General features: G+C 30.0%; 1 protein-coding gene across 1 annotated transcript in view; it reads right to left on the minus strand.

Annotated features, from left to right (window-relative positions):
- Window positions 1-14,064, minus strand: part of LOC132730560 (uncharacterized) — a 59,211-nt gene extending 45,147 nt beyond the window's left edge. The window contains exons 1-5 of the mRNA XM_060716517.1: window positions 13,706-14,064; window positions 11,423-11,474; window positions 10,243-10,419; window positions 3,261-3,389; window positions 2,503-2,604 (exon numbers count right to left, since the gene is read on the minus strand). Coding sequence (XP_060572500.1) covers window positions 2,503-2,604; window positions 3,261-3,389; window positions 10,243-10,419; window positions 11,423-11,474; window positions 13,706-13,993 — 748 coding nt within the window. The 5' untranslated portion in view covers window positions 13,994-14,064. The remainder of the gene's footprint in view (window positions 1-2,502; window positions 2,605-3,260; window positions 3,390-10,242; window positions 10,420-11,422; window positions 11,475-13,705) is intronic.
- Between the last annotated feature and the right edge of the window lie 2,162 nt (window positions 14,065-16,226).

Below are 16,226 nucleotides of genomic sequence, written 5' to 3' on the forward strand. Positions count from 1 at the left end.
ACATTATAAAAAACTTGAAATATATCACAAATTAGTACAACTTACACATCAAATATATATCAACACACATAAATAATCAAATGCATGTAAAGATCATAATCACATAACATTCATTTCTTTTCTGTAAAGATATCAATTGTAAGATAAAATGTTAAATTATATGTTACTAATTATCACGTTAAAGCACCTTGCTTTAATGCTGTATTTATGGTCCTTCTACATATTTCTATTTAGCTTTTTCTAGTACCACATTGATTTTAAAGAGCAGGATTTAATCAAAATAAGTTTTAATAATAATTAGCATGGAATATTGATTTGCATGTTTACAAAAAGAAAACTGAAAAATAAAATAAATGTAATTAGTTTCAGACAAACATTAAGTTGTTGTAACGTGTACACGCAATTGATATTTAGTTAACATCAAATCAGAATTATCATGAACTTAAGTTAATTCAATTGTTCAAAACTTAAACAACATGTGAAATGCAAACAAAGATCATGATATACATATTCATGAAAAACTTACAACACGATTAAAAAAACATTTACGGACTTTAAAGCAAACTGCAAAAACATGTACTTGCTGATCTTATCTGCACTGTTCGCATGGGATATATTATTTGCCGCAGTCACATATAAAAACTCGTATTTAAACTTTATGATACATGATCATATAGCATAATTCTCATTTTCCTGTTAGTTATAACCATCATACGCTATGTTTAATGTCTACGGCCTTCTTGGTCAATTCCTTCAAACCAAAACTTCAAACCGGTGTTAAACAGCCGATATACATCGATTAAACCTATATTATTTTTTAACTTATCAGTGATTTGTAGCAGATAAAAAGTGAATGCGTTTTCTTTATCCAAACATTTAAAGATCCTGTATTTTGTAATTAAGGTTGTATACCACACTTAAATGAAATTATATATATATATGTATTATACTTATGCTTATAAAACAGTTTTCTAATATCAAAAATATGTTAAATATATACTGCAAATATTTGTAAATATTATATCTAGTCATTGAAATATATGCATTCATTTCTTAATAAAATATTTGACTAAGTCTTATTGAAAATAAACTTTTATTACCTCCCTTTATTTGTTTAATTCGGTAATATCTTTATAAATAATACTTTTTGGAACTTACAAAATTGATAAATCTTAATTTGAGCATCATATTTCTGATATAAAACCATAAAAATTGTGTTACATGATATTAAATTTTATATTGGGAAGCAAAATTCTGGGCAACTTAATCCAATATTACTTGTGTTCAATATCAAATCTATTCTATATACATGTACATACATAAATACATAATAAAAAAACTTGAAACATATCTCACATACATATTACATTACACTTGAAATATATATCAACACAAATAAATAATCAAATTCATGTAATGATCATAATCATATAATATTAATTTCTTATCTGTAAAGATATCAATTAAAAGATAAAAATGTAAAATTGTAAATGTTACTAATTATCATGTAAATGCACCCTGCTTTTATGTTCTGTTTTTGGTACTTCTACATATTTTTTTTTCTATTTGGTGGTTCCAGTATTCTTTACTTGTCTGATGTTTCATCACAAGAAGAATATCATACCTGATTCGTAATTTGTTTTTCTACAGATTATATGTCGTATGCAGACTTTATAACCTGTGATCAGTTTTAAAACTCCCATTTATTTAATTCGCCCATCAATTTCTCGTTTAGGGCACACGAATTATATAACGCCAGAAACATACACCACCTTTCATAGTATGACACTTATGGCTGATGGTAACAGAATAATTGCCGTATGATTACATCTGCGGATGTACCAAAATTCAAAAGTTTAATTAAATAAATTAACCGGTGCAAGGGTGAGCGTGGATGGTCGCTTGTACTACTTATACCGTTCATGAACAAGCTGCAACATTTTAATGCTGTCGTTAAGGACGTTCTTCAGGGATCAATTAACTCTCTCTATCGTAAATAAGAAAAGAAAAATGATTTTAAAATAAATCAAAGCTATTCTAGGTAAACTTAGTCTTAAAAATATCTACAATTATGCGTCTTTTTGTGTAACTTTAAGTAAACAATCAAATAAAATGTTAAAACAGTCTTGCTTTTCACTACATAAATTAACTGAACTATGTCGAATTTGATATATCTTTAGTTTCAAAAATTCTTTTTTTACGATGACATGCTTAACCAAAATAAAAGTTCGCAAATTAACTACAAAGGCCTTTGTCAAGAAACACTATTTTACGTGTTACGTAATCTGCTGTTGATACATGTATTCGTACATTGGAACAATGTCGTTTAACTACACTTTCTAGTATAAAGTGTCGCCTCACTATACTCTATGATATTTTCAGGAAAGGCATCCAACATCATGTCACGCGAAACAAATGCCAATTTACAGAAAATATATGTATGATAAGCATTTTTAACTTCATAGGAAAGACAGTTTTTGTTGTCGATACATTTATTTTTACATATTTCTGTGCTGTCAAGCGTTGCCCAATACAAAAGATGACTGTAACTGTTGATAGCAAAGTCAGGAAACTCCTCAAATTCATCTGTCATAGAATCACACACTGCAAGAAGTAGGAATAAGTTAACAACTTTAAGTGTATCACAAATGAACAAACACTGATTAATAGAATGACGTAAGCGCATATTAGAAAGGAAAGATTTCGTTGACATGATGTCTTATTTAACAACATAAATATAAAACTCGATTTCCTGATGAGATTCTATTTCATTCATTTCATTACATGTGCTTTTATACTAGTGCTAACAACCATCAATGTTAATTTAGTTCATTAGACTGAAAGACCTTAAACATTTTTCTGTCAATACAATACAATACAATACAAATCACTTTATTTTCAATTGTCACAGATTACATAATACACATTTAACATGTATCAAGCAATAACATGTGAACGAAGAGTAGCATAAATAATTAGTATGGGTAACAACATGGTCAAAAATATTCTAATTAATTATGTTTTGGGTTTAAGTCTTAACTATAAGATACTGTGCCAAATATATAAACTAAAATAAAAGAAAATATTCTCCTGAAATATTTTTCGATAATGTACAGAATATATGATCTAAAATAAAAGAAAATATTTCCCTGTAATATGTTTGGATAATGTACAGATTATATTATCTAAAATAAAAGAAAAGGTAGCTTACGAACTAATTGGAAAATGATTTTAAAACTCATTAAAAAGAAAATAATTACCCTTTATGCAGTTTTGTAGGGTCTCGTTGTACCGATACAAATGGTTGCAGAAACATTTCCGTCTGATGCATGTGCCGTTAGTTTCTACACAGTCAGTATCTCTCGTGCAATGTCTTCCTATCGTCGGCACTACAAAATAAAATTAAAATATCATTTAATAAGCAAATGCTTAAGAAATTAAAGGATTTCAATATATTCATTTTTTTATTTGTATATTTCTTCAATATTTGTTGAGATTCATGGAAGTATTTAAGAAATACGATAGTTTTTTCTTTAGCTAGAATTACATAATAGTAATTTACTTTGACAAGTTTTGTGGTTGCATTCCTCTTTTTCAAATGATGGGTCATCTGATAGGCAATGTTCGCCATCGCTACTTTGTGCAGTAATTGTGCATGTCTTGTACCTAGTTCTTTGACCGCCACCACAAGAAACACTGCATGAACTCCAGTCAGTCCAGGATGTCCATGTGTAAGTTACTAAAATATTCATATTATTAGTTATGATGTCCCTAGATGATAGCAAATTCAGCAGTTGTGTTGCAGGATTATTTTATAGTTTGTTGGAAACGTAAATTAACTGTATGGAGTAGAAAGAAAGAAGTACCAAACTGGTGATACTCATCTTTGCATTTTTTAAGGATATCGCAATGTTCTATGGGTTGGAACAGTTAACAATAATATTTTTCTCTTATTCTTTTAACGTACATTATGAATGTACGTACATACCATTGCATTAACATTCGGAGTAACAAATCTTTCTAAAACGACCATTTAGTTATGAAAGCAACATGTCTTTTTTTTGTTTATAACATATTTCATCATACATCGTTCCATTGACTATAAATTTCATAAAAATTTTAAATATAAAGTTTTTTAGAAGGTATCATTAAGATCACATGAATATAAAAACATGAAGATATCTGTACTGCAAAGTACCTTTTATTATAATATGTTTACCACGAAAAGAAAAGAATAATCCCTACAAGAGTTAATGACAGACGGACATACTGAACCGAACATTCTCATCCAAACTTTTTGTATGTTTAAGCAAAATATATGATACTTTATCAATATAAGTATTATGATTATATCGTTAATGTAAAAACAATATATTAGACACTTTTCTTGAACTTTTCCAGTACAGATTACTTTCTCAAATTTATATCACAAATATTACTCTAACGTTGTCTTATCTGCATAAAAACGTTTATAATAATGTGTTTGCCATGCAAATAAAATGAACATTTTCGTAAAAAAGTTTTCGTGACTGTAAAAGCAGTAAACTTTATACTTCTCCTTAACTGGGAAATTTAAGAATATAACATATCGTATGACCTTGACAAGTTTGATTGTTGCATGTCTCTCTTTCAATGTCTTGGTTATCCGGTGAGCATTGTACGCCATCGCCGTTTTGTGTGGGAATAGTACATAACCTTGTCCTAGTTTTTTGACCGCCACCACAAGATACACTACATGAACTCCAGTCAGTCCAGGCTGTCCAGGTGTAAGTAACTGAAATTGTCAAACAATCAGTTTTACCATTTAACATCAATTATGTATGAATGTCACAGACTCAAAGGAGAGAAAATAAGAATACCTAAACAAAGCCCAAAATGGCAAAATTGAAAATGATGCAGTCTCTGTTTGATTGAGCCTGTTCATGGACGGTACTGTCAAGTGCAAACTACCGTCCACGCCCACTAGCACCGCCTTAAGCAGAATTCAACATGAAATGGTTAAATTATTTCTTTAATTTAGAAACATCCGCAGATAAGTTCATACGGAAATCATCAACCTTCCATGTGACACTATCGTGCCATTCCATGAAAAGCGGCGTATTGTCCTCAAGAAATAGAAAGTTTCACCCATCATTCATCCATCAATTACAAGGTATTTCATTTTTCACAGCCTATTAAAACCCACGTTTTCTTCAATGCACATTTTCAGAAACACTCAACACTTGATTTAAACATCAACATTACGTAGACTACTTAGAAGAGTTCTTAATATACAGCAAAAGACAGAATTTCTGTTGAGGCAACGTTCATTATGTTGAGACAGACGGAACAATCTGTTTTTGTTTTTTTGTTTTTTTTTAATTTGGAAATATTTTTTAGAAAAGGAAAGCTCGGATTAGAAAGATTAAATGATATAAATGATATAAAATGAAAAGCGTATCTAGCAAAATCTTTGCAGTTTGTGTATTTTAAACTATTGTTGATATTGTGATTAAAGAATACGAATACGTAAGGTGAAAGATTTTTTCCAGTACATTTATTTAAAAGCGAGTGAGGCAGACGTGCAAACATAGCCAAACCTAATAAGTAGCAGCAGAATTTTTTATCTTATTGGGTAAACATATATTACTTATGAAATATATTACTTATCGCATGGGTGAAATTAAAAGAACTCGAAAATCGTTTATATGCTTAAGATTTAAAGCTAATAAAACTTCTTACCAATGATTGACTAAGAAAACACAAGACATTTTGGAATAAGTGTATGTTTTATCCCTTTCAATTACGTTATTTATATTATTAATATAAATTTTATTAAGAAGAAGTGCAGTGCACAAGAACCGGTACTCTGCATTTCTTATTTTTTGAGTTATTACCCTTTGTTAATTTTCATACTTTATTTTTGTCCATACCATTTCTCCTCAAGTATAAAAGCTATGGACATGAAACTTCATAGGATGATAGATCTCATTAAGAAAAAGTGCAGGGCACAAGAAAGGGTAATAAGTAATTATTTTCACGACTAAAGAATTCTATAACTCTCTGTCGCAAAAACTGACTCAAGCTTAAAGGCACAATAAGCCTCAAACTATCAGAGACGCTTGGGGGCCAGATCCTGCTCACAACGTGATACGCCCGTGTAAACACTCAATCAAAACTATTTTACTATTCAAACATGAATGGGAAATCTATTACAACGATAAAACTGGTTTTCAAACAATTGTTCAAACAAAATGTAAACACAAATTCCCTAAACAATAAAACCTTTTAAATAATTATTAAGTGAATCTTACAATGACTTTTCCAATGTAAATCAATAGAATATCGAATTATCTTCTAAATGCAATCAGAATAAACATTTATACATCTTATTTTAATATGAAATCAACATTTAAGTACATTTTGCGTTCTGCCCAAGCAATACGAGAAGAGTTCGTGGCTCTGAGTGGAGCGCTTGTCAAGCTGGTACAAAAACGACGTACATGCTTTCGGCTACTCGAGCATTCTATCGTCATGTCCTGAGTGTTAGCTGTCTGCAAGCGCTCGTTTAAAAGACATTTATTTGTGATAAACTATTACCAAGATGCACAGTGTGTTCTTTATAAAGTTTTTATATTCAATATAATGTAAAATAAAAAATATATGAATGTGGCGGTCATTTTGGGTCACCCGAAAGTGACGATTTTGACACAAGTTTAGTCGTGTGAGAATTAAAGTGTTTGGTCCCGGCTCAAAAAGTGTAACAAGAGCGCAAACATATGCTAGTCTCATGTCGCGTATTGGTTGGACAGTTTACATTTTCGAGTCTGCAATCTTTACTTTATTGAAACTTGATGGTATACGGTATTTTTTAACATATGTAAAAGAATTTTGAAATTTTGAATTTTATCGTTTTAATAGATGTCTCATTGGAGAAAGTAGCACGGAATGAAAAATAAAGTCTCAAACATGATAATAAAAATGAAAGTTTTAACCAAAATGTTTTGTTAAATTAATTGTTAAAACAATATACTAGACACTTTTCTTGAACTTGGAAAATTAAGAGAACATTGTACTACCTTGGCAAATTTGATGGCTACATGTCTCTCTTAATAATAATCAGTTTTATTTATCAATCTGACTAAAGTTCTACCTATTTATCTACCTATTTGTGTTATGTAGATGTGATTACGACCGTATATGTTACGCCTTTTTAATAATTCGGATTTCCCGAAAAAGCTATTTTTAGCCATGCAATCAAACCGGTTTTTACATAGGCATTAGAAAAGGTATCAAAATACCGTTATCCATGGAAGTTAAATAAATTGTTGAATTTTGTAAGAAAAAAAGAGTTTAAAATAGAGTCAATTTTTTAAATGGCGAGATCGTTTTGCAAGTTTACCTGTCGGCTATATGGACAACGGCAAGTTTGTTTTCGAAATCGTGACAATTTCCTTCTCAGTATAAGTTTTCCCATGGTTAAAATTAGAAACCACATCGCTTTCAAAATTATGTAATCTCGCCGATGATTGGTTATGTGAAAGACCGACAGAAATAACTTCGTAATTGGTCACTTTTAGATCTAAAAGCGGAGCGTTATTTAAAGCTGCTTTTAATCAGATTGTTTTATTAATAATCATGTTTTGTATACAAGTAAAGATGATTATGCCACTGTGTGCAAACTGAAAATCATGCCAATAAATGCATTGCAATACATAGTACATGAAACGATTTGAGAGAAGGTATAAAAATCTGGAAACAAAGTGATCCCTCGGAAGCATTAATCACAACAAAATTACATAAGAATTGCAGACTCGGTTTGATTGAGTCTGTACATGAGGGATAATGAATAAGTGCAACATCACTCACGCCCCTTAGCACCGGCTTGAGCGGTACTCAATTCTCAACACTTAATAGTACTGGCATGAATGATCCCGAAGGACCAGAAAAAATATAACAACACTGAAGTGAAGTACGGGGCAACTTTTTACAGCTGCCACACAGCACTTGACACCTGCTGTTGTGAAGTATAAAAATCTGGAAACAATGCGATCCCAAGGAATATAAAAATTTAAAACCCAAGGAAGGGAACTGGATAAGGAATATCAATTTCAGATGTAGAAATAACTTAGATCAGTCCGGAGTTGAATGGTTCAATATCAGATGGATTTTTTCATTATAATAGCGAGTTAAAAATATTTGAAACAACGGTATTTGTTCCGATTTGGGGAAAATTCCAAAAAGGAAGGTGTGAATAATAAAAAACCGTATTGGTGTAAATAAAAACGCTGAAATTCCTTGTTAATTTTCCAGTACAAATTACTTTATCAGATCTATATGATGAAAATCACTCTATCATTGCCTTAACTGCACAATTAACTTTTAATCATGTGTTTGCCACGCAATTACAAATGAGCATTTTTCCCAGAAACTTTCGTTATATGTAAAGGCAATACATTAAATACTTCTCTTTAACTAGGAATATAGGAATATATCATATCGTATGACCTTGACACGTTTGGTTGTTGCATGTCTCTGTTTCAAAATCGAGTTCATCTGGTAGAGAGCATTGTACGTCATCGCCGTTTTGTGTGTGAACTGTACATGTTCTGTTCCTTGTCCTTCGACCGCCACCACAAGGAACACTACACGAACTCCAGTCAGTCCAGGTTGTCCAGGTGTTAGTAACTGCAACTTTCAAAATTATAACGTTAATCTATATAAATATTTTGTATCTAAATAAGTATGATTTTCCAAACGTGTGTAGACTAACGGTTTTACCTTCCATCTATCAATTACAAGGTATTGAAAATCATGCAAACTCACGTTATCGACAGTTCGCATTCTCACCTTATTAAAACAACACCATGCAAATACAAATGACTATTTTCGCCAAACGTTTTCGTTAATGTAAAAGTAATCTCTTTAACTGGGAAATTTAAGAATATATCATATCGTATGACCTTGACACGTTTGGTTGTTGCATGTCTCAGTTTCAAATTCTAGATCATCTGATAGAGAGCATTGCTGAGTTATCTCTATTATAATATGTTTAAATTTACTATGAAAAGGAAAAGACCAATCTCATCGAAACATTTTGTTAAAGTGAAATTATGCTAATTCAAGGGTTACAGTGAGTGAACAGGTGAAAGTAAAAATATGTTTTTATATAGCCATAATTCCTTTTAATTTAATAAATAACTTCATATAAACAATAAAAACAACTCAGGATCGAAATGGAATTTCTGTAAATATCGCTTAGAACTTACCTGAAACGTTAAGTTTATAAACATAAAATAAATCATCCCGGTGTAAGTAACTGAAATTGTCCGATTTATTTACAAAGCTCTAAAGACTGAAATGGTCTTGAAAATATTGAACTGAGAATTGTTCCGTATTTTTGCACATAAAATATGGAGTGAAAATTAAAATTCGTTACTAAGAAATAAAAAAGTAATTAAAGTGAAGAGTTGATGTTTTATCCTCTTTATTTCTTTCATTTACATCACCTTATAAATTTCAATTTTGTAAATAATTGAATTATTTTATGTCTCAAGCTTAAGCTTAATTTTGTTCCAAAAACTCTGCTTAAAAATTCAAGATTGATCATCAATATTTGTGTTTATGTTAATTCACAAGTGATTTATTAATGAACCGGACATGTTACATAGATCCGGCAATATGAAGCTTTAAATAACCTTTACAAAGAATGAGCTACTGGAACGTTTTAGATATATTTTTTATTCAATTTTCTTGTAGGAATTTCTTCATTCACTCAAGTACATTTAAACAATATGAAGATTCTTCAAAATGAAAAAAAAAATCCCATATAAACTTACACAGTTTTACTTTATATTACTAGAAATAAATAATGAACATATATTTCTTTTGATGTTTGTTTTTTCAGAAGGGAAATCAATTCTTCTTACACTATGTGTGCAATTTAAATTAACTTAAAGACATATTGTAAAACATACTACTAAATGATTTATGATATGCACATTGAAATGCTAAATAGGGTATATTTTTCTGAAAATAATCATTAAATAATAAACAGCTTTTTGATGCAATTCTCTGTAATTATACATCTTATTCGGAGTGTTAAGTGTGAAGATGACAATCTAACGGTATTTAGCTAAACAAGAAAATGTATTTTCCTTTTGGTAAATGATATTTTCATAAATTGCTCCAAAAGTTAAGTTTTAGTCTATAAACAAGCTAATGTTCCTCTTATATCTTTTAAGATCTCGAAAATGTGCTTACCTAACACACATTCAGCGTTGTCACTCCAATGACCTGTGTTAAGACACTCAGCAACAGATGTATACCTATTGTCCTTTAGTTTGTATCCGTTTTCACAAATGTACCTGATCTTTGCTCCAACCGTCATCATATTGCCAAGGACCATTCCGTTTTCGGGGATTGTCATGTTTACACATTCTTAATTTTAAGAACATGTATTTGATTAAAATACAAGTAGACAAATAAGTGATAGTAATACATGTGTAAGTATAAATGGTTGCGCAAAATACATTTTCAAAAAGAGAACAAGAGAAATGCTTCTGTTCATTTTTTATTATAAACCTGCTAAACTAAACTTGAATGTCCTAATATTCTTGCGGTAAGGCGTTTGTGCACAAATAAAATGTATCAGCAATTGAGAGCAGCGTTTATTTGTATATAAACCGTTATGCAAAGCTGGGCTTTCTGCTTATAGGAAGTATTTACGATGCGTATAAATTGTAACAAAGAAATAACTACTTTTACATTTTGGGTTAAAGTTTTACCACCTGTGTAATTCAAAAGTGTAGACTACAAAATGCGTGATAAGATAAATCCACTGGAGAGATAAGATTTTGTTATAGATACAAATTTCACTCATGCAATAACAAAATAAAATTTATAAATTTCACTTCCTAATTAAGACACTGTCTTAAAATAGATATGTAACTTTTTATGATTAAAATCGGACGCAGAATTTCATATATGACAAATGTAATAAAATATAAAAACAAACTATAAAATGTCTATTTGAATATCTTCATTTATTTTACAATTGGTTAACGTGTTGGACTAGAAATCTACGAATTGACGGTAAACTCTGTAAGGAAAAGTCGTTGTTTTCGTGACTTAGTTGGTTCAAGGAACGCTACTTCCAGAGTGTTTGAATATGCTTAAATCAGGATACATGTTACATACTTAAAATTACCCCCTTTATGATTGGTTACAGTACGGAGAGACAGCCGTTGAAGAAAAAGTAATGAAACAAGATGGCAAAGATACAATGATTAATATAAAACAACTTTCTTTGGTTTCACTAGTAATTTCCTTTAACAAACAAAACATTTTCCTTGCTAAATTGGTTTAATAGTCCGGCAAATAAGGGAGTGATTTTTAAGATTTTGATAATTATCAAATCACACAATAAGATATTTGGTAGTACCTTTAATGACACATCCAGTTGTTTCTTGAACTTCTCCATATTTGCAGTGATTCTGTTCAGAAAATTATCATTAATTTAAAAAAAAGGAAGGAATTGGAATACAAATACATTATTTTAAGAATATTGAATAAAATAAAATCCCACTTTGCAGGTTAAATACTGAAAAGCTTATTCTTTTTTCAAATGCATAATTTATATTTCATACAATTGTTTATCAGTCCGTTTAGTTTGAAATACTGTTAAAGCATTAAAATAATTATGTGAAGTAAAAATGTTGTGTCCATACTTGTTGCCTTTAGAAATATATTCTTCTATAGTATTGCTGTTTTTTCCATTTAAGACTACTTGCTGTTTTAAATATATAAAGAGAGCATATTTTTTTGTTTGTGTGTAAGATGAAATTTATTTCATATAGTGAGCTTTGAAAACAGTATTCTTATTATAAAACAGAATACTGTATGTTTTTAAAGTTCACGAGATGAAATTAAATTATATCTTACACAACAAATAAACAAATTTTCTTTTTATTTTATGCTTAAAACAAGTTTAAATGAAATTACCTCAATTTAAACGTTATTCTAACACTATAGACAAAGAAGGAAAAAACCGGTGTTTAATTGCCCATAAACACTGGTTAGGGACTACTTGTATGTGCGGCTGTTATGTTTTTACACTCGATTATATAGTTAAAAAAGCCTTTTAAAGCAACAATAAAAAGCATTTTTATTTATATTTTTAGTTCTTGTAATGTTTTCTTTTCATACAATACCGAAATAATAGCTCACATACACTAACGCTACACATTTGATCCATATCAGTAAATGAATATTTTGACAAAACGGCGCCAATCCGTAAGAAGCGAATGACGTTATCCTAAGTAAACAACTAATTCATAAACAAGCTGACGTTATTTCATACATACAAGAATGATAAATGGGGCACTGATTTAAACACAATACAATCCATTCTAAGAAGTTTTTTATTGTTGAAAACTTGATAAAATAACGTTATTTTTCTTATTATTTCTTTTGTTTAATATTTTCTATATCTTCGCAACAGTAGGGTGCAAACATCGAACAACGTTAATCAAAAATCGGCACCGGAAATTATTTCCGCTTGAAAAAAAAAATTAGTGACCTTCCTTATTTTATCATGTTAGAATTGAAATAATATCGGTCTTAGCGGTGTTTATCAAACCACCAAACCGGTGTTAAATAGCCGATAAACACCGCTTAGACCGATATTATTTCTTAAATACAAAAATCTTTTTTCCCCACTGTTAGCCTCAAATTTAGTCCAAATTTAGACGAATTTCTCATAAATAGGAAAATTATTGAGTTAAAAAATAAGTTCGACAAGCAACGTAACATGGCGATGATATTAATTATTTTATTCAAAAAATATGAATGATCGCTTGTTTTAATAATAAAAACAAACAATTCAAGTAGAAGAAAAAAGTCACACCATCCGACATTATTTCCGTTACTTACGACGAATTTATATTAGACCTTGCTTTGTGTAATATAAGCGGCCGCCATTTTTAAAAGTTGTGTATCTCACGGGAGAAAAATAATTGTGTTTGATTCAGAGGGATATCATTTTGATATGTAAGAAAGAACTTATTTGAAGTGTGTTACAGACAATTAATAAACGTTGACAGGTATGTAAACATTCAAAACGCCGCTAGGAATTTTTAGAAACATTGAATTGTTGACAGGCTGTCTTACTTATTCTTCGGGCTGATGACTGTCATTTTTTTTCAAGTTTCCATATTTTATAAGGCAGTTATTGCTCGTAGGATAGCTAAATATGCCCAAATGCCATCAAAAGCAGTTTTGCGTGTGGAAGAAAGTGTATTATTCAAACTGTAAAAATGAAACAAACAAAAAATATTTTGGTGATATTTGGTGATTTGTAATTTGAATGAAATGAAGTAAGATATATTTCGTTTTATTACCTTTGAAATTAAAGTAATTAATAAATTTCAACATTGTTTTTTCTCTAAACATCCCTGATAATTTTCAGCAAAAAAAAATGTTGTACCACTAAGGGAAAAATCTTTACGTCTGGTCAATGAAAAGAGTGAAATTATATTTTGATAATTTTCACTGCGATGTTATAAAAAATTATTTTCACAGATAAATCAATAATCCACAAAAGCATAAAATAAAAATTGGTATTTCTTATTTTCAGCTGATACTTCTTATGTTCAGCAATATACAAAAAAATGTAAAACATATTAACTCCGTATAGTTCTTATATTTATTCGTAACTACAAAATACCTGAAATGGTTGTAGATTTCTTTTGTCTGCATAGATACAGTCTCCATGACTTAAATTGTCTGGATTAGTTGTAGAAAACAGTTCACACAAATTAATTTTGGTCCTATAGTTCAACGATTCACAATGTTTACGAGCGCGACATTCGTCCACACATTGTTCTATAGTCTTTCCTTCCATTACGTAAAATCTATTTTCCTCTGAACGACAAATGTTAATTTCCAAAGTTTTAAAATCAACCAAAGCATATACTGATGCTATTTTTAAAAGAACAAACAATTTACACTTCATTTCTATTTTTTCTTAGATATTGCAAAACTCATTAAGTAGCAACATCAATTTCAGTTACGAAAATTCCAATGTATACCTATCTGTTGATGAGATATGTTGTAAATGCTGTTCCTCTCCCGGACAGTAATGTAAATCATAATCACGTGACTTGTTGACACAATTGCTACGTCATATATAAAAAGCTGCGCTCATCTAAAACATACCGGAGAGAATATTGAAGATTTTTCATAATCGTTTTCATTCTTTTTTATAATTTTTTTTCAATTTTCGATTTTCTGATTTGAATGTTCTTGTTGTTCTATGTTTTCACAGTTGCTACACACTGAATATGATCGTTTCTGAATTAAAAATGAGCATTTCACTTGTCTCCGGAGCCAGTTATTCAATCAAGTATTTACTAAGTTATATATTTCAAAATATATTTTCAGTTACATGGACCGATTAGAACTAAACTGCATATAGCATTGTTGTAAATAAATTATGAACCTTTCAATCGAACGATCGTTTGAAGGTACCAAATGTTAGAAAAAATTCAAAATCGCAAATTGCTTTAAATGATGGTGTTTTAGTTCTGCTAAACTATGCTCATCTTTGGGTAAATATCACATACTATCCTGTTTTTTCATATTACGATGTCTTGGAACATTGACTTCAACAATGTAATCGGTTTGATAAAATCATTTATTTTATGCTTTTCAGAGGATTACTTTTTCATTCGTGAAAACTATATTTGATAGTTTCACAGTGAAAATTATCAAAATATAATTTCACACTTTTCAATGACGAAACTACTTTTTTAAGATTTTCCACATGCGGTACCTCAATTTTATTTTTGCTGACAATTCTGACAATGTTAGGCTGTTTAAAGAAAAACAAAGCTGAAATTGTTAAATAACAAATGTCAAAAGTAATAAAAAGAAGAAAACTTACTTCTATTCATTCAAATTACCAATCACCAAATTTCGTCTCTTTAATTTTTTGTTTCATTTTTACAGTTTGAAAAATACATTCCGTCCACATGCAAAACTGCCCTTGATGACATTTGGACATATTTAAGTATCTTAGAGCAATAACTGCCTTATACAATATGAAAATTTGAAAAGCAATGACAGCCATCAGCCCGATGAAAAAGTAAACAACCCAGCGTGCGTAAGGCAGCCTTTCAACAATATCAAGTTTTCCAATTTCCTAGCCGCTTTTTGAATGTTTACACATCTGTCAACACTTACCTATTGTCTGTTAAGTTTTCATCTTTTAAACAATTGTATGACTAACAAATCCAAATGATAACCCTCTGAATCAAACACAATCATTTTCCTCGAGTGAAATACACAACTTTAAATTATGACGGCCGCTCACATTTAACAAAGCCAGGTTTAATATAAATTCGCAGTAAGTAACAGAAATATGGATGGATGGTTGGACTTTTTCTCCTACTAGAATTGTTTATTTTAAAATAAGCGATCATTCATATTTTTTAAAAATAAAATGAATTATATCACCGCAATTTAACGTTAATTGTCGAACTTATTTTTCAGCCCCAGACTTCCTGTATTTAATTGGAAATTCGACTTTTTTGAGGCTCTCAATTGGCAAAACAGATTTTAATATTAACGTTAATAAGCGTAAATTAAAAATGAAAATTTGTTTGTTTGTTGTGTAAGATTTAATTTTATTTCATCTCGCGAATTTTAAAAACAGTAATCTCACACTTACTCTTGGCTACGCCACTCGTTAGATACTGTTTTTAAAGCCAATTCGATGAAATAAAATTTCATTTATACACAAACAAACAAATATTCTCTATGTATTTTCCAATATACTTTAGGACAGGCTGGCGTTATGTTATTCTGAGGGTCCGGAGTACGTGCCAATTTTTTTTTAACTTTGTTATATCGGCGCCAAATGTGGAGTCGTGACGTTATTAAGATTTGATTTCATAATTCGTCTCCTCATCAATTTTAGAAATACGAAGACAAACTTAAAATATAGCGGATGAATATCCTTATTCAATTCATTTAGGAAAGAAAAAAAGTAAAATGCAGAATTAAGTAGGTGTTTGGTAGCAGGTAAACTTTGTAAATCTTTCAAGCAGAATATTGGCAAATTTGGCCATTGTTAGAAGTGTGATAACGTGTAAACAGTTTAGGGATACAAAGTAAAAGTAGCAGAATTGGGCCTGAAGTAAATGCGTTTTTGCCTTTGTATACTTGTGTGTTTTAAAAGAACACAA

The sequence above is a fragment of the Ruditapes philippinarum genome, unplaced genomic scaffold, assembly GCF_026571515.1.
Source record: "Ruditapes philippinarum isolate M1 unplaced genomic scaffold, ASM2657151v2 ctg1725_1_1_1_1, whole genome shotgun sequence".
NCBI lineage: Eukaryota > Metazoa > Mollusca > Bivalvia > Venerida > Veneridae > Ruditapes > Ruditapes philippinarum.